At 41.5% G+C, this 22,659-nt stretch overlaps 1 protein-coding gene across 2 annotated transcripts in view; it reads right to left on the reverse strand.

Annotated features, from left to right (window-relative positions):
- The window catches only part of LOC138736265 (erlin-1-like), a 32,652-nt gene that overhangs the window by 8,412 nt on the left and 1,581 nt on the right, over positions 1-22,659 (reverse strand). The window contains exons 1-10 of one of the 2 annotated variants that reach the window (XM_069885487.1): positions 22,098-22,169; positions 21,378-21,486; positions 12,382-12,463; positions 10,301-10,347; positions 9,451-9,512; positions 8,041-8,166; positions 6,867-6,940; positions 6,117-6,175; positions 4,812-4,903; positions 84-173 (exon numbers count right to left, since the gene is read on the reverse strand). In XM_069885487.1, coding sequence (XP_069741588.1) covers positions 84-173; positions 4,812-4,903; positions 6,117-6,175; positions 6,867-6,940; positions 8,041-8,166; positions 9,451-9,512; positions 10,301-10,347; positions 12,382-12,463; positions 21,378-21,409 — 664 coding nt within the window. In that variant the 5' untranslated portion in view covers positions 21,410-21,486; positions 22,098-22,169. Of the gene's footprint in view, positions 1-83; positions 174-4,811; positions 4,904-6,116; positions 6,176-6,866; positions 6,941-8,040; positions 8,167-9,450; positions 9,513-10,300; positions 10,348-12,381; positions 12,464-21,377; positions 21,487-22,097; positions 22,221-22,659 lie in introns of those variants that run through there. The other variant, XM_069885486.1, reaches the window with a different exon arrangement.

The following is a 22,659-nucleotide window of genomic DNA, read 5'->3' on the forward strand; positions in this document are numbered from 1 at the left end:
ATGGTCATCTGATGATCTGTCCAGATCAGATCACAGAATATTAAGCCATGAATTGAAATTTTGAATGTTTCCAAATCACTTGCCTTCAATTTCTGAAATCTTCTTCTGAGTCTCCTTTTCCATGATATTTTGCTGAAATTGAATCTGTGCCACCTGCGCAAATTTCTCCGCCTCTGTACAGGGATAAAATATCTCATTTCACTGCCAGACCAAAGACAGTGTTCCCAAAACACAAGCAAAAATTAAGACAGTCAATATTTCTCTCAGGTTCCTAATGGTTTTAAAATCACATATCTCAGAATTACACAACCCAAAAAAAGTAGCATCTCTGATAAGGAAAACGTTTGAGGCGAGACATGATTCAATGCACATTTTCACCTGGATCAACTCTGGGAAAATCCACTATGCTATTAGCGATTAGAATTTAGATAAAATTTACCCTCGCAAAATAAAACACTGCTGCCACTTGAGAACTTTACAGACCTACATCTCTAGCACCACAGATACTAACTACACTGATAACGATTATTTGAAGTTCACGATATGGTGGAATGCCAGAACTTCCAATCATCTCCTGCTTTGCTGGCCTTTCCTTAAAAAAGGTAATGGACAAATTACACACTTTTCCAGCACAAAAATCTTTTCAATTGTTTTGTGAAAAATGTTCACAATGCAAAGAATATTTATTTTAGCTTGTTCAAGAACAATCTACATATGGATGATGCCTGACAATCCATCCAGCTTTTACTTATTCAAATAATACATACATGCATGAGGATTGCATGAAGACTTGCATTTCTATAGCAACTTTCATATCCCTGCAGCAGCAACCACACTTCAGAAATGCAAGAAACTTGGAAGCCAACAGGCGCACATTGAGCTCCCATAAAGAGTACTATGATAATAACTAGACATTTTTTCCTTTGCTAGAAGTAAAACACGAAAGTCTTCAGACACCATGATTGAAGCAAAAAGCACAGTACTGGAGAAACTCAGCAGGTCAGATAAGGTAAAGATAAAGATGCACAACCAACGTTTCAGGCTTGAGGCCTTCATCAAGATATGAGCAAAATGTAGGCAGTTGTTGAACAAAATGGTGGGAGTGAGGGGCAGGGGAGGAGAACTGATCCACAGGCAAGAGTTAATAGGTGGATAAGGGCACACCAACAAACAAGGGGAGGGGGATGGCTCTTTGAATGGAGAGAGAAGGGGTGGAGAGCTGGAGGAAAGAAGACAGAGGGATGGTTAAGAGAGACATTACGAGCAGTGGGCTCGTAGAAATGTAAAACCACAATGCTGAAGAAACTTACCACGTCAAACAATGTACAGCCATTCCCCAACTGGTCAAACCTCAAAATGGATCCAAGTCAGAAGCACGTTAGCATGGCATGTAGTCCTCACACTATCAGCCCTCCCACTTGTCCTGTGCTCTCCCGACAGCCTGCTGTCAGTCCCCACACTGATCCCACTGCCCCGCGCTCTTCCGACAGCCTGCTATCAATCCCCACACTGATCCCACTGCACAACGCTCTCCCGACAGCCCACTGTACATGTACAGCATTCTTTTGTCCTGAGAATTGAGAGAGATATTGTGATGTACACAATGCCAGGCTACTATCTGACAGTCACTATTGGGCACATGCAGCCATTAGCACTGGTGGATGCAAAGGAAAATCGGTGGACGAGTGTTAACACTCCCCCTTCATCCTGCTGATCATTAACCGTATTTGTCCGAGAAGGTGAAGGTCAAGCCGGAATCGCCACATCAAGATCAGATTATGCTGGGCATGTTATTGGAAGATGGCAGCAGACTTAAACCAAAAGCTCTGCTTCCCAAATTAAACTGCAGAAACTAACATCAGATCAGACCTTGTGCTGTGGTCGGCCTCACTCCATCTTGTTTATATAATTGAGCTTGTAGTGCCCTGGGAGGATGCAGCAGAGGAGACCAATGAGTGCAAAAAAAACGGAGGTACGCCGAGCTTGCAGCTGATGTGCAGCAACGTGGCTGGAAGGGAAGGGTCCAACTGGTTGAAGCAGGCAACAGAGGTACTGCGGGAGTTGCGAGTGTGAGGAAAGATACACCAACAAGCAAAGATCCCTCCAGAGCTGCTGAAAAGGGGAGTCAGTAGCTCTGGATGAGGAGAAAAGATTCCACCTGGGCCCACAAGTGAGTGAAGGGTATCTAGGGGGTGAGCCCAGGATGCTGGGATTCACTGATGAACCCTCTGGAGGTGTCATGGGTCTATCAGCAAAACAGTGAGGAAGGAGGACACCCACTTGATAACCTAGAAGGTGCCTCCACTCACTTGGTTACCCCTGCTGAGTCAAGGCAACCAGTGTCAGGAGTGCAATAAGGGATATTAACATCTAGTTCTACATACATACATATTTTTACTTTTTTTAAAATTTATATCTTTTTTTCGGTCGGATGTATGGATGGTCATAGATTGAAAGTAGGAGGGAAGCTGTACTTTATATAGAAAAGATAAAGATACATAACCATCATTATGGCTCATACCGTGAAGCGCTCAAGCCTGAAACGTTAGTTATGTATCCTTATCTTTCAATATAAAGTACACTATTTGACATGCTGAGTTCCTCCAAAATTGTGATTTTACTTTCCTTGTACTGTTGTCGGAGTGACTAATATTGGCCAGGATACAAAGAATATCTTAAATAGTAACAGAAAACACTCAAAATACTCAATAGTTCAGGCAGATGCAGTGGGAAGACTTAACGTTTCAGGTCAGAGACCCTTTGTCAACATTTACAGCATTTGGAATTTTTTTTTTAAATTTTCATTTTATGGGGAAAATTTCCCTGTTCTTTCTCAAGAATCATATTCGCTAATAGCTTTTTGCTTCAGCACTCATTCAAAAGATTGCACGTTCCCTCCACACTCAATTTTTAATGCTCAAGTCTCTTGAGTGCGATGCAAACTTAGAGACTCCAATTCTGCATTCTACTATCTGAGCCATGTAGAAATAACAGAGATGCAAAGCAATAGGCCACCAATAAAATTTCATGTTTCAAAATTAACGTCATAGATGATCACCTTAGTGCCTTAGCTTATAATTAAATCATTTTCAAAAGGACAGAAATCATTCACTGGGGTGAATATGGACTCCAGCTGCTTTTGCAAGACAAGAGAACCCTTGAGAAAAAGCAGCAGAATTCAATCGACCTTTCACTCAGACCTATGATTTGTGCCTTTAAGGCTTGGGATGTCAAAAACTGAAATAAAAACTGAAAAGGCTAGAAAGACCAGCATTGGCAGAATCCGTGGACAGAGACTAAGGTTAATGATTTAGGTCAATGACTGTTCTTTAACAACTGAAAACATTTGTAAAGAAGGCATGTTTAAACTTGCAGAAACAATGATCATGCAGGGGAACTTGTGCAGTCAGATGGAGACCAAGATAAGGCACATGATAGAAACTGATGATAACCAGCAAAGAGAACTGAAGGCTTTCCAGGGGAGAGAAAAAGAGAGGGAGGAAATTTGCTAGAACTGTGTGACAGCGCAACAGTTGTAAAGGTTGAAAGGGGAAAGTTGAGGGGGAACATTGGGGAATCTTCACACAGAGTGGTGGGAGCATGGAATGAGTTGCCAGCTGCAGGCTCTATTTTAACATTTAAGAAGAATTTGGACAGGTACATGGATGGTAGAGGTATGTAAGGCTATGGACTGGGTGCAGGTCAGTGCGACAAGGCAAAAAAATAGATCAGCACAGACAAGTAGGGTCTGTTTCTGTGCTATAATGTTCTACGATTCTAAATCTTCAAGTTGTCAAAGTCCAGATCAGACAACATCTGTGAAGTGTGAGACACACACAAATTACACTGCAATATGTTAGGGGTGGAAAAGAAAAAATATATATACAGTGCAACTCTGATTATCCAAAATCAGATTTCTCCAAAATCCTCATTTAACCTCACAGGTTGAAAAAAAATTCACCCAACATGAAATTAGAACAATTGTCCTTGTTTCAGGTAACTCCCTCCCCTCTCTCTTTCCATTTCTTCTTTACCTCCCCCAATTGACTTTTCTCTCCAATTCTCCCTCTCATACCATGTGTTACTGTCTACCAGCCCCAAGCAGTCGGAAGAATCCCTTGTCATCACATAGAGCTGCCTCCTATGCAGGAGCGGGACCTCAGGCTCAGTGGCGTTCCCACCCCTTCCCTTTCCTCCTACCCGGTCCTTCCCTCCCTCCTCGGCACAGCGGATGCCAACGGCGACTCCAACCCCCCCCACCCCCCTCCCCCCACTTCAACCACACACCGGGCATCAGAGTCAGGAGATCCAGTGACCGTGCAGATGGTCAGGGGACCACCAACTCGCCAGTGAGTGTTCCACCAGCCCAGGAAGCTTCCCCCTGGGGATTGGTGGCAGCAGATGGGATGTGTTGGTGATCAGCGGCGGTGGGTTGGGTCTCGGTGATTGGCTGTGGCGGTAAGAATCGGCTCCAGCCAGCATTTTAATGGTGAAAATTAAACATTATTTTAATGCTTAAAAGGCCTTCCCTTGTTGTTTGTTGTGGTTTAAACATTGATACAAGTGATTTGCTGTTGTTGCTGGGCTGTTTTAAAAAAATGTTTATCTGACATAGGCCAAGTCCTGATCATTTAGGACAATCTGAGTCGTACTTTATAAAGATACAAATGCTGGAAAGCACAAACAAAAAGCAGAAGTTAGTGGAAGTGGGTCATCGTCCTGCAGAAAAATGTGCCATGGTGGATCAAGCAAACAACAAGCAAAGTTAAATTTTGAACACAAACAAAAATTCCTCTCAAGGGAACACATACCAATGATAGCTCGTTTTCTTTCTGTTTCAGCCTCTTGCTCGACGACCTTTTGCTTCTGAGCAGAAATCAGCAACTTGGTCTTCTCTGCTTCCCTGAGACAGAAAATAAAGTGGTGTGGTTAAAAATTAAATTCTAAAATATCCACCAATAAATTTAAATGGATGTTTTAATCTACTTTGTGCTTGGCAAAAATCTCCATCGGGACAGCATTTGTGTTCTGGAAATGTCAAAATAACTTTAATTTCTAAAACTGGTGGCACCAATACACATTTTGGTTTTATGTTGAGATTTGGTTGAATGGAACAATTAGTTTTATAATTTAATCAGCAAACATTTTAAAGCCTGCTGAGCTTTGCTGACAGAGATTCTATCGTCACATGTAATTAAAACAACTGATTAAATACACTAATTTAATTATTGTAATAAATTCATGGTGAGAAATCTTATCTGTCATTTTGTTGTAATTAGGACATTCAAAGAATTTTGCCTCATCTAAATGCCAGTAGTTGGAGCTTCTAACTATTAAAATTTGGTGGAAGGCAATTCTAAAGCAGTTGAAGACGGAAGTGACGGGTTTTACGGAGGTTTGACATGACATCGGAAACCTTGGCAGGTTTCTACAGATGTGTGGTGGAAAGTGTGCTGACTGGCTACATCACGGTCTGATATGGGGACACCAATGCCCCCCCCGAGCCAAAAGCCCTGGAAAAGGCAGTGGACACAGCCCAGGACATCACAGGTTAAACCCTCCCCACCATCGAGAACATCTACAGGGAAGGCTGTCGTCGAAGAGCAACATCATCAAGGATCCACACCACCCAGCACACGCTCTGTTCCCACTGCTACCATCAGGAAAGAGGTGTAGGTGCCACAAGACTCGTACCACCAGGTTCAGGAACAGCTGCTCCCCCTCCACCATCAATAATCAAAGACTATTTAAGGACTCTTTGGCACTTCTGATTATTTTTCCCCCTCTGTCTTGCAGTTTGCTTACGTGTTTTGTTGAGTTAGTTTTTTTGCACTGGAAATAAGCAGGAATTCTGCCTGGCCCGCAGCAAAAAGAATCTCAGGGTTTTGTGATGTCATGTGTGCACCCTGACAATAAATCTGAATCTGAATTTAAAGACTACAAACTGCGATCTTCCACAGAATTCCACATCAATCTCTTGGAGGAGGTATAATCATTTATCCTCAAATGTGAAGGTTTTGGGCGCTAACCTAAAACTCTCATGTCCTGCTGATCAAAATTTGAGACAGTACTTGATAGATAGTCAGTGTGCTTAATTTATAGAGCAATCAACTTACATAAGTTCAAAATTCCTTCTAATTGCCTCTGGAATTTTTGGCTTTGTAACTCGAACTGCCTGTTGGTTCAATGACAAGGAAAATAAATCTCTCAGCAGAGACTTCCATAAAATTCAAATGAAACACAAGGTACCCCAAAGTCCGTATTTTACTCCAAGGGCAAAACCGCGCAAAAGCAGTCATTTAATCAGTGTACAGGTACACGATCCTTTATCCGGAACCCTTGGGGGACAGTGTGCTCCGAATTTCGGATTTTTTGAAAGCCAGATTTAAGACCACCGAATTGTGCTGCCATATCCACCCCACCCCCTTCCAGTCGCCTTGCCGTCTCCCCCCACCCCCCCTCGCCCGCCTGACTTGCGCTGCCAGTCCCCCCCCCACCCCGCCCGTCCGACTCACGCTGCCGGTCTCTCAGCCACCCGACTCATGCTGCCGGTCTCCCCCCCCTCGCCCGCCTTGCTGGATTTAGGAGCTTTCCAGATTTTAGATGTCCAGATAAAGGATTGTGTACCTGTATTATTCAAAGTATTTTATCTGCTTTACCCCCCTCTAATTTTAATAACAATATTTTCTTCAAGCCATACTACAGCGCAAAACATGAAATAACTAAATTATGCCCAACTGGAATAGTTAAATGGAATACACGAACTGACAAGTCTAAGAATCAAATATGGCTTGCATCAGAAAAAAGTGAATGGACTTCACAATGGAAACAAAATGCACAATTGTAAATTCAAAGGCTTCATTTACCTGTATAGTAAGGCCAGGTGCCATGAAATTCAAATCTTTTTGTAAAGCCAACTTTAGGTTTTCATCTATTTGATCTAAAGCAGACAAATCCAAATATATGATTATAGTGTTGGAATATGCTTTTGAGCAACCCTACTAAACTATAATAAACATTCCACTGAATATACTACGGCAAATACTCTTTTCATTTTTTCCCCACGGGCAGTGAGAACGCTGAACAACCAAAGGAACTGCTCACACTGACCATCCGAGATTCTCATATGCTCAAGACAGTATTTATTTATACAGATTAAATACTTGTTCTGCATTTCTATTGTCTGTATGTGTGTTATGTCTGGTTGTGTGTCTGCATGTTTTGCACCGAGGACCAGAGAACGTCGTTTCTTTATGTTGTACAATAAGATGATAATAAACTTGACTTGTCAAGTGTGAAATAGGAAATAGTCTGATAATTCCACCTGCCATTGGAAAGAAATTTGCTGCAAGATTTAAAAGGAAATTGAATTTTAAGCACATCACTATTCTCGTACTTTCTTTCAATTGTTTATTTGAAGAGATCTGAGCTCCTTAATTAAATGTGCATTTTTATTTACACCTAAAGTTCAGGATTTGTCATGTTATTCGATTTGCCAATATTTTTCTTTAAATTTCTGCCTGCCAGGATAAATCAACAGAGCATTTTCATTTCCACCTTTTATCATTGCAGCTGACTTCAACATTTTAGTTTATCAACTTTTGAAAATAATCTCCGTAAATATTAAGAGTATAATGCAAATATTTTTCCCATTTTTCCCCTCAAGAATAGTGGGGGGGGGGGGGGTCGCATTATACACGAGAGTAAAATTTTTTTTTTTTTAATTTCTGCAACTCGCGAGCAGTAGTCACAGTAGTCGGCAGCGCGACTTGGGCAGCCGGGTGGGCGAGCGGTAGACGCCAGCGCGACTCAGGCAGGTGAGGGGAGGCAGGGGTTGTGAGAGACGGCAGCACAACGGAGTTGAGTGGGGGGGGGGGCGGGAAGTCATATTATACATGGGAGTAAAATATTTCCCCTCAACAATGGGGGAGGTCGCATGATACACGGAACGCATTGTACACGAATATTTATTGCACATTTCTTCTGAACCCAAGCAAACACGTGTTCACCTGGTCAGCAAGGTACTTAAACAGTTCTCACCAAAGTATTCAATGTAGACTTCCTGCAAGGTGTGCACACTGCAAAACTGGTTCAATTCATGATGGATTTTGTTGAAAATCAAAGTTTTGTCGTAGTCTGCAGTGTAGTTCTTTGCAATATCATACACTAGAGAAATCCAAATAAATAGATTTATATTTGTTCAGTAAATTCTTATTTTTGCATTGTGGTTATTATAAATTGTGAATAGCACAGGACCCTGTATTAATCAATGTGATGCCCCACCATGAGCTAATATGAACAAAGACACTCAATAGTTGGAGAAACTCAATAGGACCTGCAAGGTTCATCGGAGGCAAAGATAAACAAACAATGTTTCTGGCTGGAACACTTCTTTCAAAAAAAAAATTATATTCAGGTATCGTACATCTTTGCCTCCTATGGATGTTGCGGGACCTGCTGGGTTTCTCCGGCACTTTTGTGTATTTTCTACAATCACAATGCCTGCAGACTTTCTTGCTTCAGAGAATAAAATGTCCAAGTTACTTTGGACTTCTCAGGCATTAATTCTTGTAACGATCTTTTATTTAGGAATTGGTCAATGAATACTAAATTGTGAAGCCATGAATAAAATTTGCAAAAACAAAGTTGCAGCAATTCCCCTTTGCTTTGTGGGTGAGCTGAATAAACATGAGAAAAGTTGGATTTAGATCATCCAATTGAGAGGAAGGGGCTGCAGATCAAAGGAGTGCTTATTTTGTTGCATTTTGAGTGGAGCCCCAAATGGCAGGTTGTGATTTAAAAGGGGAAAAAGAGAAATGGAGTGAATTCATTAAATTTTTTAAATGCAGTTGGAAGGAGAGAAGTACAGAAGAAACTGACTAAACTTGACTGCTTCACGGGTAAGGGGACCCATTAACTTCGAGTAGAGCCCCAAGGGAGAATGGCTGGTCTAAACCCACATCAAAAATCCATTCACCTTTGAATTTCACTACTACTCTGCAAAGGAAAGCAGAAAGAATAAAACTGAAGTCACAATTACATGTTTGGATTGGATTGAGCAGTCACTTTTTGCTGCTGCTCTCAATTTTAAAATGAATTGTCAACTTCATATTTTGTTCATTTGAAATAACATGGTAAACTGACTCTAGCCATTTCAACCAGTGCTGCCCAATTAACCTACAACCCCTATAGGTTTTGAAGGCTGGGAAGAAACCAGAGCACCCGGAGGAAACCCGCGCAGACACGGGGAGAACTTACAAACTCCTTTCAGACAGTGCCAGATTTGAAAAGGGTCGTCGATGCTGTCATAGCCATCGCATTAATGGCTACGCTAACTGTGCTGTCCGAAAGGCAAATTTCACCAATGTGTTAAAAGTTTAGTGTAACCAAACCACGAGTTAACCATGGTGACTGAAATGTCAGAAACCATCAGGCTCACCCAATGCTGACCTGCACTTGGAGCAAGGCTGTTCACCACTTCTATTCTGTCAAAATAGATCATGACACCACCACTGCAGAGGGCAAAAAAAAATACATTTAGTATCAAGATGTAATAGACAAAAATCAGCCAAGAAGAGAACCTTGATTACATATTAGTTGAACAAAAAACAAAGTCACAAAGTCCAAGCACCTTGTTTTAGTCACTTTCTAAATCAACAATAGATAAAGTTCTGTGTCAAAGATAGTCTAAAATAACCACAGAAAATGTTGGAAACACACGACAGGTTAAGCAGAATCCATGGAAAGGGAAAATGAATAGATGTTTCAAGTCGAAGTTCTTTCTTTATAAATGAGGAGAAAACAAGTTAAACATTATTTGTAGAGAGGGAGGTATGAATAAACCAAAGGAAGTATCTGCGATGGGGAAAGACCAGGATCCTCATCTCTGCCCTCTCTTCAGCATGCCCTATCTATCTGTATACACACACTTTCTATCTGAATATAAACTTGCTTTTCCTCTCCTCAATTTATCCAGTTCACATACAAAGTTCAAACTAAAGAGAAGTTTGTCAGTACAGTCTCTTTCCAGATACCATTACCTGCCTTGGAATGAGAGGTTTTATTTTAAAATTAAAAATATACCAACAATGAGTTGGGATGTAGAGTTTGTTATGTGCTGTATGGTTCCTAATGATTCGAGAACAAAGGAAAAATATTCAAGGTATATAATTTCAATTAAAAGCAATTTGTTAAAAGCATTTAACTACATTTTAATTGCTATTGCTTTCCAATAATTTTTTTAAAAGTGAGTGAAATAGTTACAAAAGGGTTCAATCCCACAAAACAAGTGCTCATGTACCTTGTTCCACAGGGAACATTTTTCACTTCATCTGTTTGTAACGTGGTCTGCAAAGGAAAGGTTTAAACTGTGTTTAATCAAAAGTACCAAAAACAAAATAATAATGTGGACAGAAAAATATACAACAAAATATGCATATTAATTCATTTCTTGGGCCTATATTTACTTTGGTGCATTTGTTTTTAATTCTCCAGAGTGTCGTGAGATCCAAGTGGTTTGTTTATCCAATAAACATGGATCAGTCGAAACCATATTTAAAATCAATCAAATATCCCTCTTTCTCCCCTTCTATCCTGATAAATCAAATTTAACCACTTGGATAAAGTGCAAAGCTATTGCTCATTTCGGAGGGAAGAAATTGAACTTTAAACTGCATGTAGACAAAACGAAACAAGGAATGAATCCGTCAACTACAAACTCAAATGTAGTTTATTCAAATTAAATTGTACTATTCTTAAAAAAAATGCATCTTTCAATTTTTTTTTTGAGTCCTATTCAAGATTTATGTGATGTCATTAAAGGAATGTTTGGATATATTGGCCAAGAGCACAAAAAGGTTCACCTATAAATACCCATCTGACTTGCCTAGCTCATGAATGATGGCTGCTTGGGACAAAAACTGCAACTAACCATAAAGTCAGCATCACAGCTGAGCAATGAGCTTTCAACAGTCTAATTCTCATCCTCAACTTGACTACCAGCAACCAGTCTAAGGCCACCTTTTGTAATTCCGACACTACTTGGTCCACCTTGTCAACTATCCTCTCAATACACTTTTGTCAGTTTGGTATAGGGACACCAATACCCATGACTATAAAACCCTGCAAGAGGTTGCGGACTCAGCCCAGGACATCACAGGCAAAACCCTCCCCACCATCAAGAACATCTACAGGGAACGCTGCCGTCGGAGAGCAGCAGCGATCATCGAGGATCCGCACCACCCAGCATTCGCTCTACTCTCACAGCACTTTTTTAATCTTGATGATATCCTTCCTGCAATTAGGCGACCAGGTTAACAAATAAAGAACTGTAAACAGATAAATGTAAACAAACTGACTATGCAACACAGAGAGAATAAAAAAGATGAATAAAGTGCAAAAGTAGAGCCCTTAAACAAGTCCCTGATTGAGTTTGTTGTTGAGGAGTCTGATGGTGGAGGGGAAGCAACTGTCCCTAAAACTGGTGGTGCGAGTCTTGTGGCACCGACACCTCTTTCCTGACGGTAGCAGCAAGAACAGAGCGTGTGACTGCTGCTGCTCTCTGACGGTTGCATTCCCTGCACGTGCTCTCGATAGTTCCTGTCAGTGACCATTTGCTATCTATTATCATTCAAAGTGGTGCAAGCTGTCCCATGGAATGGAATGGGCATTATCGAAATGTCAACATTTAATGTGCACATCCATGACAACAGAAAATGGAATACTGCAAAACAATTAGTTTCAACACATCTCCTGGGTAATACTTAATTACTGTCCTTGCACATCACTTAGTGTAGTTGCTTCATAGCCAATGGTTGCCATGTCTTTTCCCTATGCTGCATCACACCATTCAGACCAGTCTGTCTTGACCTTTAAAGCAACTTGTTAATTGGGGTATAAAATGTGTAGTTTCTGAATGAATCTTGTTTCGTTGTCAGTTAATTACCGATGAGCCTACAAGATGTTGGATCATTTACAAAATGCTCAAATGTGTAAACATCACATCTCACTTCTTATGGTTAAAAGAAACTGCAGAAGGAGCTCAACAGATCAGTTGACATTTTGGATTGAAACTGCCTCTGGAGTGATTGCTGCCTCATCTACCGAGTTCCACCAGCAGCCCATTTTTGTTCCAAACTTCAGCAATGGCAATCTCACGTGAATTCATTTTTTGTAGAGCTGTTCAAGTGCCCATGAGGAACCACTCCCACTTTCAACATTCTTTTAACCTTGTTTACATTTAACATCAAGGATTATTTAACACAAAATTGTAAAGGCATCACAGTCAATCACACATGCAATACAATAACTTTCTTCAGAATATTGATCTGGCATCAACTCTTCTTCCATTTGGCATCCACTGGAAATCTGAAGAGTGCTCACCTGCACGGATCTGAAGGATGTGATGAAAGGTATCATGATATGATATCCAGGGCAACTTGGAGTGACTAACAACGCACCACCTCTGAAGAAAAGAAAACAAATTATTGAACATGTTGACACCTGAACATTGACAAAAATGCCAAGGGTTAAAGTATATAACTCTTCTTTTTCTTTGGCTTGGCTTCGCGGACGAAGATTTATGGAGGGGGTAAAAAGTCCACGTCAGCTGCAGGCTCGTTTGTGGCTGACAGACAGACACGGTTGCAGCGGTTGCAGGGGAAAATTGGTTGGTTGGGGTTGGGTGTTGGGTTTTTCCTCCTTTGCCTTTTGTCAGTGAGGTGGGCTCTGCGGTCTTCTTCAAAGGAGGTTGCTGCCCGCCAAACTGTGAGGCGCCAAGATGCACGGTTTGAGGCGTTATCAGCCCACTGGCGGTGGTCAATGTGGCAGGCACCAAGAGATTTCTTTTGGCAGTCCTTGTACCTTTTCTTTGGTGCACCTCTGTCACGGTGGCCAGTGGAGAGCTCGCCATATAACACGATCTTGGGAAGGCGATGGTCCTCCATTCTGGAGACGTGACCCATCCAGCGCAGCTGGATCTTCAGCAGCGTGGACTCGATGCTGTCGACCTCTGCCATCTCGAGTACTTCGACGTTAGGGATGAAAGCACTCCAATGGATGTTGAGGATGGAGCGGAGACAACGCTGGTGGAAGTGTTCTAGGGGCCGTAGGTGGTGCCGGTAGAGGACCCATGATTCGGAGCCGAACAGGAGTGTGGGTATGACAACGGCTCTGTATACGCTTATCTTTGTGAGGTTTTTCAGTTGGTTGTTTTTCCAGACTCTTTTGTGTAGTCTTCCAAAGGCGCTATTTGCCTCGGCGAGTCTGTTGTCTATCTCATTGTCGATCCTTGCATCTGATGAAATGGTGCAGCCGAGATAGGTAAACTGGTTGACCGTTTTGAGTTTTGTGTGCCCGATGGAGATGTGGGGGGGCTGGTAGTCATGGTGGGGAGCTGGCTGATGGAGGACCTCAGTTTTCTTCAGGCTGACTTCCAGGCCAAACATTTTGGCAGTTTCCGCAAAGCAGGACGTCAAGCGCTGAAGAGCTGGCTCTGAATGGGCAACTAAAGCGGCATCGTCTGCAAAGAGTAGTTCACGGACAAGTTTCTCTTGTGTCTTGGTGTGAGCTTGCAGGCGCCTCAGAATGAGCACACAAAACTCAAAACGGTCAACCAGTTTACCTATCTCGGCTGCACCATTTCATCAGATGCAAGGATCGACAATGAGATAGACAACAGACTCACCAAGGCAAATAGCGCCTTTGGAAGACTACACAAAAGAGTCTGGAAAAACAACCAACTGAAAAACCTCACAAAGATAAGCGTATACAGAGCCGTTGTCATACCCACACTCCTGTTCGGCTCCGAATCATGGGTCCTCTACCGGCACCACCTACGGCTCCTAGAACGCTTCCACCAGCGTTGTCTCCGCTCCATCCTCAACATCCATTGGAGCGCTTTCATCCCTAACGTCGAAGTACTCGAGATGGCAGAGGTCGACAGCATCGAGTCCACGCTGCTGAAGATCCAGCTGCGCTGGATGGGTCACGTCTCCAGAATGGAGGACCATCGCCTTCCCAAGATCGTGTTATATGGCGAGCTCTCCACTGGCCACCGTGACAGAGGTGCACCAAAGAAAAGGTACAAGGACTGCCTAAAGAAATCTCTTGGTGCCTGCCACATTGACCACCGCCAGTGGGCTGATAACACCTCAAACCGTGCATCTTGGCGCCTCACAGTTTGGCGGGCAGCAACCTCCTTGGAAGAAGACCGCAGAGCCCACCTCACTGACAAAAGGCAAAGGAGGAAAAACCCAACACCCAACCCCAACCAACCAATTTTCCCCTGCAACCGCTGCAACCGTGTCTGCCTGTCCCGCATCAGACTTGTCAGCCACAAACGAGCCTGCAGCTGACGTGGACTTTTTGCCCCCTCCATAAATCTTCGTCCGCGAAGCCAACAAATCGTCGATGCATTAAGCAACCGGTTCTAATCTGAATTTCAATTAAGAATATTGTAACTGAAATATCTCATAGGAGGCTGCCCTAGGCTGATGTTTTATAATGATCAAGCTTCCTCTGCCAATCAGCATTTTAATGCTGTTATGTAGGAGCAGGTAGGTTATGCTTCAACTGTACAAGGTACAGGTGAGGCCACATCTGGAGTACTACATGCAGTTCTGGTCTCCTTACTTGAGGAAGGATATACTGGGGCTGGAGGTTGATTCCAGGGAGAAGGGGTTAGCTTTTTTTTTTTTTTAAATTTTTTTATTTTTCACACCATAAATCACATTAGCCATGATATACACTATTTCTTTTTCACACATATACAGTGACTTTTTCTCCCCCCCCCCTTTCCTCCCAAACCACCCCCCCACCCCCCCCTCTCATCCATTTTAGGTATACAATCTAGGTTGCATTAAGCCAGTCAGACAATGTTGTCATTCAACAAAATTACACCAGAAATTCTACTGAGTCCATTCTTTTCTTTCCTTCTCCTTCCATCAACTTAGGTAATGTTTGTCCCCGGTAGGTTTTCGCTATTGTATTTAATGTAAGGCTCCTATACTTGTTCGAATATTTCAATATTATTTCTTAACCAATATATTATTTTTTCTAATGGAATACATTTATTCATTTAAATTTGGTAGTTTCTTCCTTTTAATTTGGTTATGTATTCCATTAATATTTAAAGACATATAGTTCAGCGTAGCCCTTTTATATTTTGTTTATCTTCTCTTTCCGTTTTTCCATCATTACCTTTCCTCCTTTTCCATTTCTGTTTTCTTATTTTCAACTCTTTATAAGACAACATTCCTACAACATCTAACATTTTCCTTATTCTCCTATTTCTATCTTATTTATCCCCAATCTCCCCTTCACCTCCTGAGTTATCCTTTATCCCTTGTCGGACAACCACATCTCCCCTCTCCATTTGGATTTGCGAATCCACTCGCAAGCGTCAACTGATTTTGCAGTGACCGCTATTTCCCCCCACCCCGCCTCCCCCAGAAAAGATTTCACTTTTCATATGTCACAAAGGTCCCTCTTTTAATTCCCTCCTTATTCTCTCTATTCCATTACCTTCCCTTATTAATTCTTGTCTATACTATCTATATTTTCCTCTAAGTACAGATACATTCATGTATGCTCATTGTCTCTATTCACTCTTATACCTCTTTACCTGCATACATATCAATCGTGATCATTTTTACTCTCATTACCCGTCTTCATCCCTCAGTCTATTTTTGTCTTTACCCACATACATATCAGTCGTGATCATTTTAACTCTCATTACCCGTCTTCCTCCCTCAGTCTATTTTTGTAATTGTTCTGCAAATTTTCGTGCTTCTTCTGGATCCGAGAATAGTCTGTTTTGCTGTCCTGGAATAAATATTTTCAATACCGCTGGATGCTTTAGTATAAATTTATACCCTTTCTTCCATAAAATCGCCTTTGCTGTATTGAACTCTTTTCTCTTCTTTAGGAGTTCAAAACTTATATCTGGATAAATGAAGATTTTTTGCCCTTTATACTCCAGTGGTTTGTTGCCCTCTCTTACTTTTTCCATTGTCTTCTCCAGTACCTTTTCTCTTGTAGTATATCTTAGGAATTTTACTACAATAGATCTTGGTTTTTGTTGTGGTTGTGGTTTAGAGGCCAATACTCTATGTGCCCTTTCTATTTCCATTTCATGCTGTAGTTCTGGACATCCTAGGGTCTTAGGGATCCACTCTTTTATAAACTCCCTCATATTCTTGCCTTCTTCATCTTCCTTAAGGCCCACTATCTTTATGTTATTTCTTCTGTTATGGTTTTCCATTGTATCTATTTTTTGAGCTAGTAGTTCTTGTGTCTCTTTAGTTTTTTTATTAGATTTCTCTAATTTCTTTTTTAAGTCTTCTACCTCCATTTCTGCTGCTACTGCCCGCTCTTCCATCTTGTCCATTTTTTTTCCCATTTCTGTTAAGGTCATCTCCATTTTAATTATTTTCTCTTCTGTGTTGTTTATTCTTTTTCTTAAATCCTTAAATTCCTGTGTTTGCCATTCTTTAAATGACTCCATGTATCCTTTAATAAGAGCAAGTATATCCTTTACCTTGCCTATCTTTTCTTCTTCTATTTCACCATACTCTTCCTCTTCTTCTTCCTCTGGGTTGACCACCTGTTGTTTCTTTGTTGCCCTTTCCTCCTCTTCTTTCTTGTTTCTATTGTCTTCTGTGGTCTCTTCTTGCTGCAGGTGTTCTGCAGCTGTCGTTGCCGGCTGTGGAGATCGACTCCCCAGCTGGTCCCCCCTCCCGTCGGTGTGTTTTTTTTCATTCGCATCGCGCATGCGCGAAGTTTCGCGCATGCGCGGTTGCGCACTTTTGTTCGGCTCTGCGAGCCATTTTTGTAGTCCATTATTTACCGACCTGAGGGAGCGGGTTTCTCTCTCCGCAGCGGGCCTCTTCGGACAGGTAAGGCCTTCACCTTTTTCCTCCTTTGTCTTCTCTTCCTCTCTTCTTACCGTTGCTTTCGACTTTTCTTTTTTTGTCGCCATCTTCTTTCCACCTTTATACTCACTTTTCTGTAACTTTTATTTCTGTGCCTTTGTGTTTTCTCTTGTTTTTCCTGACTTTTCTGGAGAGGGCTGGAGTTCACCGTCCGGCCACTACTCCATCACGTGACTCCTCCGAAGGGGTTAGCTTTTGAGAAGAGATTGAGCAGCTTGGGACTGTACTCACCAGAATTTAGAAGAATAAGAGGGGATTTTATAGAAACATATAAAATTATGAAAGGCATAAATAAGATAGAGGTAGGTAAGTTGTTCCCATTGGTGGGGATGACTAGAACTAGGGATTCGGGGTCATAAACTTAGGACAGAAATGAGGAAGAACTGCTTTTGCCAGAGTGTGGTAAATCGATGGGAATTCGCTGCCCATTGAAGCAGTGGATGTTCTCTCCGTAAAGATATTTAAGACAAGGATGGATCGATTTTTACATAGTAGGTGAATTAGGAATATGGGGAAAAGACAGGAAGGTAGAGATTAGGCTATCATCAGATCAGTTATGATCTCATTGAATGGCAGACTAGGATCAACAGCCCGGAAATGGCCTTATCCTATTTCTTTTGTTCTCATCTATATCATTATCATGCAAAGCTGCAATATAAATATTTTGAACATTACAAAGTACAACAATAAAATCAACCTGAGCAAATGCTGCAAAAATGATTGTCTATTATTCAAAGCTTTTATCAGAACACAAATTCAGTTGTACAGCACAGAAACAAGTTTACAGGCCCCACTGCGCCCGCGTCGAACGCGGGCCCACTGCGCCCGCGTCGAACGCGGGCCCACTGAACAACGTGGCTTCCTTTCATCCTACTTATCCCCCCCAGACCCTTCCAATCTGGCTCCATCCACAAAATTACACAAGTCTTTCTGAAAGGAAGCCAACGTATCTGCTTCCATCACTTTGTCTGGCAAAGCAAGCATTCCATATGCCCACCACTATCTGAGTCAAGAACTCTCCCCTTCATAAATCCCATTCCCCCTCACCTTAGAGTTATCCCCCTCATCTTGGATTCTCACACTCTTGGATACAGACTGTCATGATCTACCTTTTCTGGAAGTCAAACACGAAAATTTCCAGTGGTTGAAGTAAAAACAAAGCTGGAGAAACTTAACAGGTCAAGCAAGCAGTGTCCATTATGTAGCAAAGGTCAAAATACATAACTGATATTTTGGGCAAGAGCTCTTCATCAATGTAATCTTAAATATGTCCCTCATGATTTTATAGAATTAAGTAAGATCCCTTCCCAAATTCTTCCACTCAAAAGGAAAACAGGGGCTGAGGTTTTCCAGTTGCTCACAATAAGTCAACTTCCATCTTTCTGGCAACAACTTTGTAAACCTTTTCAGTACCCTTTTTAGCTTTATAATATCCTTCGTCCAGCTCGGTGTTCAAAACTGCACACAAAATTCACAATGTGGACTCAATGACATGACATTGGAACACTGTATTCAATCCCCTGACCAATGAAGGCAAGTATCCTAACCACTCTCTACCTGTGCTGCCATCTTTAAAGAGCAACGTACCTTGGTCTTATTGTGCCATCACACTCATTAGGGCCTGCTGTTAACAAAGTTCTGACCTGTTTCAATTTACTCAAATTAAGCACCTTGCTTGCACTTCGGAGTTGAACTACATCTGCCATTCCTTCATCCAGTTTCCCATCTGATTTCAAACCGGTTGTTAACCCAGGTAACCTTTTTCACTTCCGAAACGACGGAAATGTATCTTTACCTCCTATGGACACCAAGTCACTGTGTATTTTTACTAACCTTCTTCAGTGTCCATAGAAGCACATATTTTTGTGTCATCAGTAAATTTAGTCACTTGCCACCAAGAAGTGGCTCAGTTGATGTTTTAATACATTACACACATTTAGCAATATTCTGCTGTTAAAAATCATACAATGGACAAGATTACGATTAGATCATTTTCTTTGTCGCAATCTCTCTGTGACCTAGCTCTTTTGGATTTTTTTAAATCTTTATCTCACGTGTTCTGCCACTACTTCCCTTTTCACTCATTTCCTTTCAACTTTTCCTCTCATTCTATTTTACTCCCATATTCCATCTTCCTTAATTTCTCCCACTAGATTTCCTTTCCCAAACTCACATTTTCAACCCTAAGAATTTCCAGTAACAGATCTTTTTCCCTTGCAAACCATCTGTATGGCACAATGATCCTTGATTTTGGATGTTAAATATCAGATTCAAACATGTTTGTAAATTCACAACATAATAATGGTCAACCAGTTTACCTATCTCGGCTGCACCATTTCATCAGATGCAAGGATCGACAACGAGATAGACAACAGACTCGCCAAGGCAAATAGCGCCTTTGGAAGACTACACAAAAGAGTCTGGAAAAACAACCAACTGAAAAACCTCACAAAGATAAGCGTACACAGAGCCGTTGTCATACCCACACTCCTGTTCGGCTCCGAATCATGGGTCCTCTACCGGCATCACCTACGGCTCCTAGAACGCTTCCACCAGCGTTGTCTCCGCTCCATCCTCAACATTCATTGGAGCGCCTTTATCCCTAACGTCGAAGTACTCGAGATGGCAGAGGCCGACAGCATCGAATCCACGCTGCTGAAGATCCAACTGCGCTGGGTAGGTCACGTCTCCAGAATGGATCGCCTTCCCAAGATCGTGTTATATGGCGAGCTCTCCACTGGCCACCGTGACAGAGGTGCACCAAAGAAGAGGTACAAGGACTGCCTAATCTCTTGGTGCCTGCCACATTGACCACCGCCAGTGGGCTGATATCGCCTCAAACCGTGCATCTTGGCGCCTCACAGTCCGGCGGGCAGCAACCCCCTTTGAAGAAGACCGCAGAGCCCACCTCACTGACAAAAGACAAAGGAGGAAAAACCCAACACCCAACCCCAACCAACCAATTTTCCCCTGCAACCACTGCAACCGTGTCTGCCTGTCCCACATCGGACTTGTCAGCCACAAACGAGCCTGCAGCTGACGTGGACATTTACCCCCTCCATAAATCTTCGTCCGCGAAGCCAAGCCAAAGAAGAAGAAAGAATGCTCAGTTTCATTTTTCACTTGTTTATGTGGTTCAGTCAAATTTTATTTGATAACCCTCTGATGAAGCGTCTTGAGACTGCTTGCTCCCCTAAAAGTGCTTTACAAATTGATGGTGGTTTTCAACACTTTGAAGGAACATTAGAATATCCACTGATTGTGATATGCTAAATGTATGACAAGAAGATGCACAGCAACAGTGTAAGAAGTTGTCAAGTAAACCAACAGGAAAAAAAGTCTGCACAGTAGCATTGTTAAGTCAACAGTTCCAAAAGCTTCTCTTCCAGATCAATGTGCTACTTTGTATCAAGCATGTCATATTTTGTGAAGGCATTCCAATAAAAAAATTATTTTTATAAAAATATTTATTTATCTGGACAACAGAATCCAAAATCCATACTAATAAATGATTACAGATATTTATGAAGATCAGTAAAAGAATCATTCACATGAAATCATTGCTCAAAGTATACTGCAAATGAGCCTGTGTGTCCATCCAATTATCTTGGTGCATCTTCTAATTTTAACCAAATTCTGAGCTGGAACAAACAACAGGACAAAAAAGAGACTGTGTCCTTCAAGGTCATGCAAGTTAGAAGTGATCTGTCAAACAGGTTTTATCACTGCTGGTATCAACAACTATTTGCACAACATCACATCTAATCCTCTTTTGCAGCCAACTCTCGACAGTTAATAAAGCAGACAGATTACTCAATGATAAAGAACTGCCATTTCAAAAAAAGGGAAGAAAATGGCAGAAGGGAAGTTAATGCTAAACAAACTGTACAGCGCTCCTCTGGGTACAATTCAATCACTCTCATTTCTTCCCAGATGCATGCACTTAACTCTAATATTTTGCAATATTAGAAAAGATCCTGAACACAAATAATGATTTATGATCACATACATTCTTCATCCTTCAAAATTAAAAGTCAGGCAAAACAATTTCTAAAAGATAATAAGAAACCACTTAGGAAAGAAGTGTGCCATTTAATCTGAACCAAGCACAAGATTAATTCCCAATAAATAGGAATCCATGTTTCAATGAATTTATGTTAATACTGGAAAGATACAGGTTGAATTTTTTTAAAAAATTAGATTTAGACAGGCAGCACGGTAACAGGTCCTTTCATCCCACAAGTCCATGCTGCCCAATTACACCCAATTAACCTACAACCCCCAGTATATTTTGAATGGTGGGAGAAAACAGAGCATCCTGAGGAAACCCTTGCTCCTTACAGATAGCACCAGATTCAAACCCAGGTCACTGGCGCTTTAACAGCATGGCACTAACCACTACTCTAACCATGCCTCCCTTTGACACATTTTAATAGGTGAACCCACCTTTCAAACAAAACTGACTGAAGACTGATCATTCAGGTGCATTAGGTAACCAGCAATATAATCCAGGTTGACCAACAAGCGGGTTGGGGAGAGTTTGTGGTTTGAACTGCTGCTCCAGAAGGAAACAAGACCTCAAAATTATCCACACATATTTAACTGAATGATCCACAGTTAAAAACCAACCATTTAAATAGTCAGGAATGTATTATTTTTCCAGTGAGAAGAATTACCTGTTTTGGAATGATATCAGTCTATGTAAAATAGCAAGTTATTTTGTACACATTTTCAAGAAACAGGAAATGAACGAACGTTCTATCAATTATCAGAGTTCAGCTCCCCCTCAAGATCAAGTCACAATATCAAAACAAGAAAATAAAATTATCTGATTGGTAGAATCACTCAAAAATGTGTGCAATACACAAAAACAACATGAATGTGACAGTATGTGCTAGATTTCTGTGTTAATCCTTGAGGACATCAATTTTTTTTTGTCAAAAGGGGCATCACAATGTGTAAAGAGCTGCAGATTACACAGCTACAATGGTGGAGCTATTCCCAAGATGGTTATCCCTTCAAGGCCACAAGTACAATTCCAAATTCTCAAGTCAAAGTTATTTGCAACTGGGTGGAACTTTATTTAATTCTTCCTCTGGGTCACAAAAAAAACCCCAAAATGATGGGTCCATTTGAAAAGAAAATTGATTTCACAAGATTTAGTACCTGTAATAAATGCCAAGATGCCCCTCTTCAATCTTGTGTATGGAAGAGTGAAGGCAGAAACCTACAAATGCAGTGAATACAGCCACAATTGCTCCAACGTGAGTCATGGTCATTCTGCCTTCCCTACAAGAGAGGTTTGAAAACAGCAAAATAAACATCACTGTCAGGGGACAAGAAAGACAACATTGAAAACTTTTTGACATTCCTAATCCATGCACTGATCAGAATTTACAGAAAGGGTGATATCACAGTGCACTCTCATGTGCAAAATAACATTGCAGGTTTGTGCAGGATGAGTGAAATTTATATCCATGCAAATGCAAATTACATCGAGACACAACATCTTTAACAAAATCAAGTCAGCCTGAATTTAGCATTCAATTATCTACTCCCAATTCCAACGTGAACAATTTTTGAACTTCCTTCAATAACTCAATCACAGCATGGAAACAGGCCCACTGGGCCAGCTCGTCCATGCCGAACAACGCGCCCTCCTGCTGAAGTTCCATGCCCGCATTCACCCCTTAAACCATCTCCTCCCATCCAAGTTAGTTCCCCTCTC

This window comes from Narcine bancroftii, chromosome 6 (genome assembly GCF_036971445.1).
Source record: "Narcine bancroftii isolate sNarBan1 chromosome 6, sNarBan1.hap1, whole genome shotgun sequence".
Lineage (NCBI taxonomy): Eukaryota > Metazoa > Chordata > Chondrichthyes > Torpediniformes > Narcinidae > Narcine > Narcine bancroftii.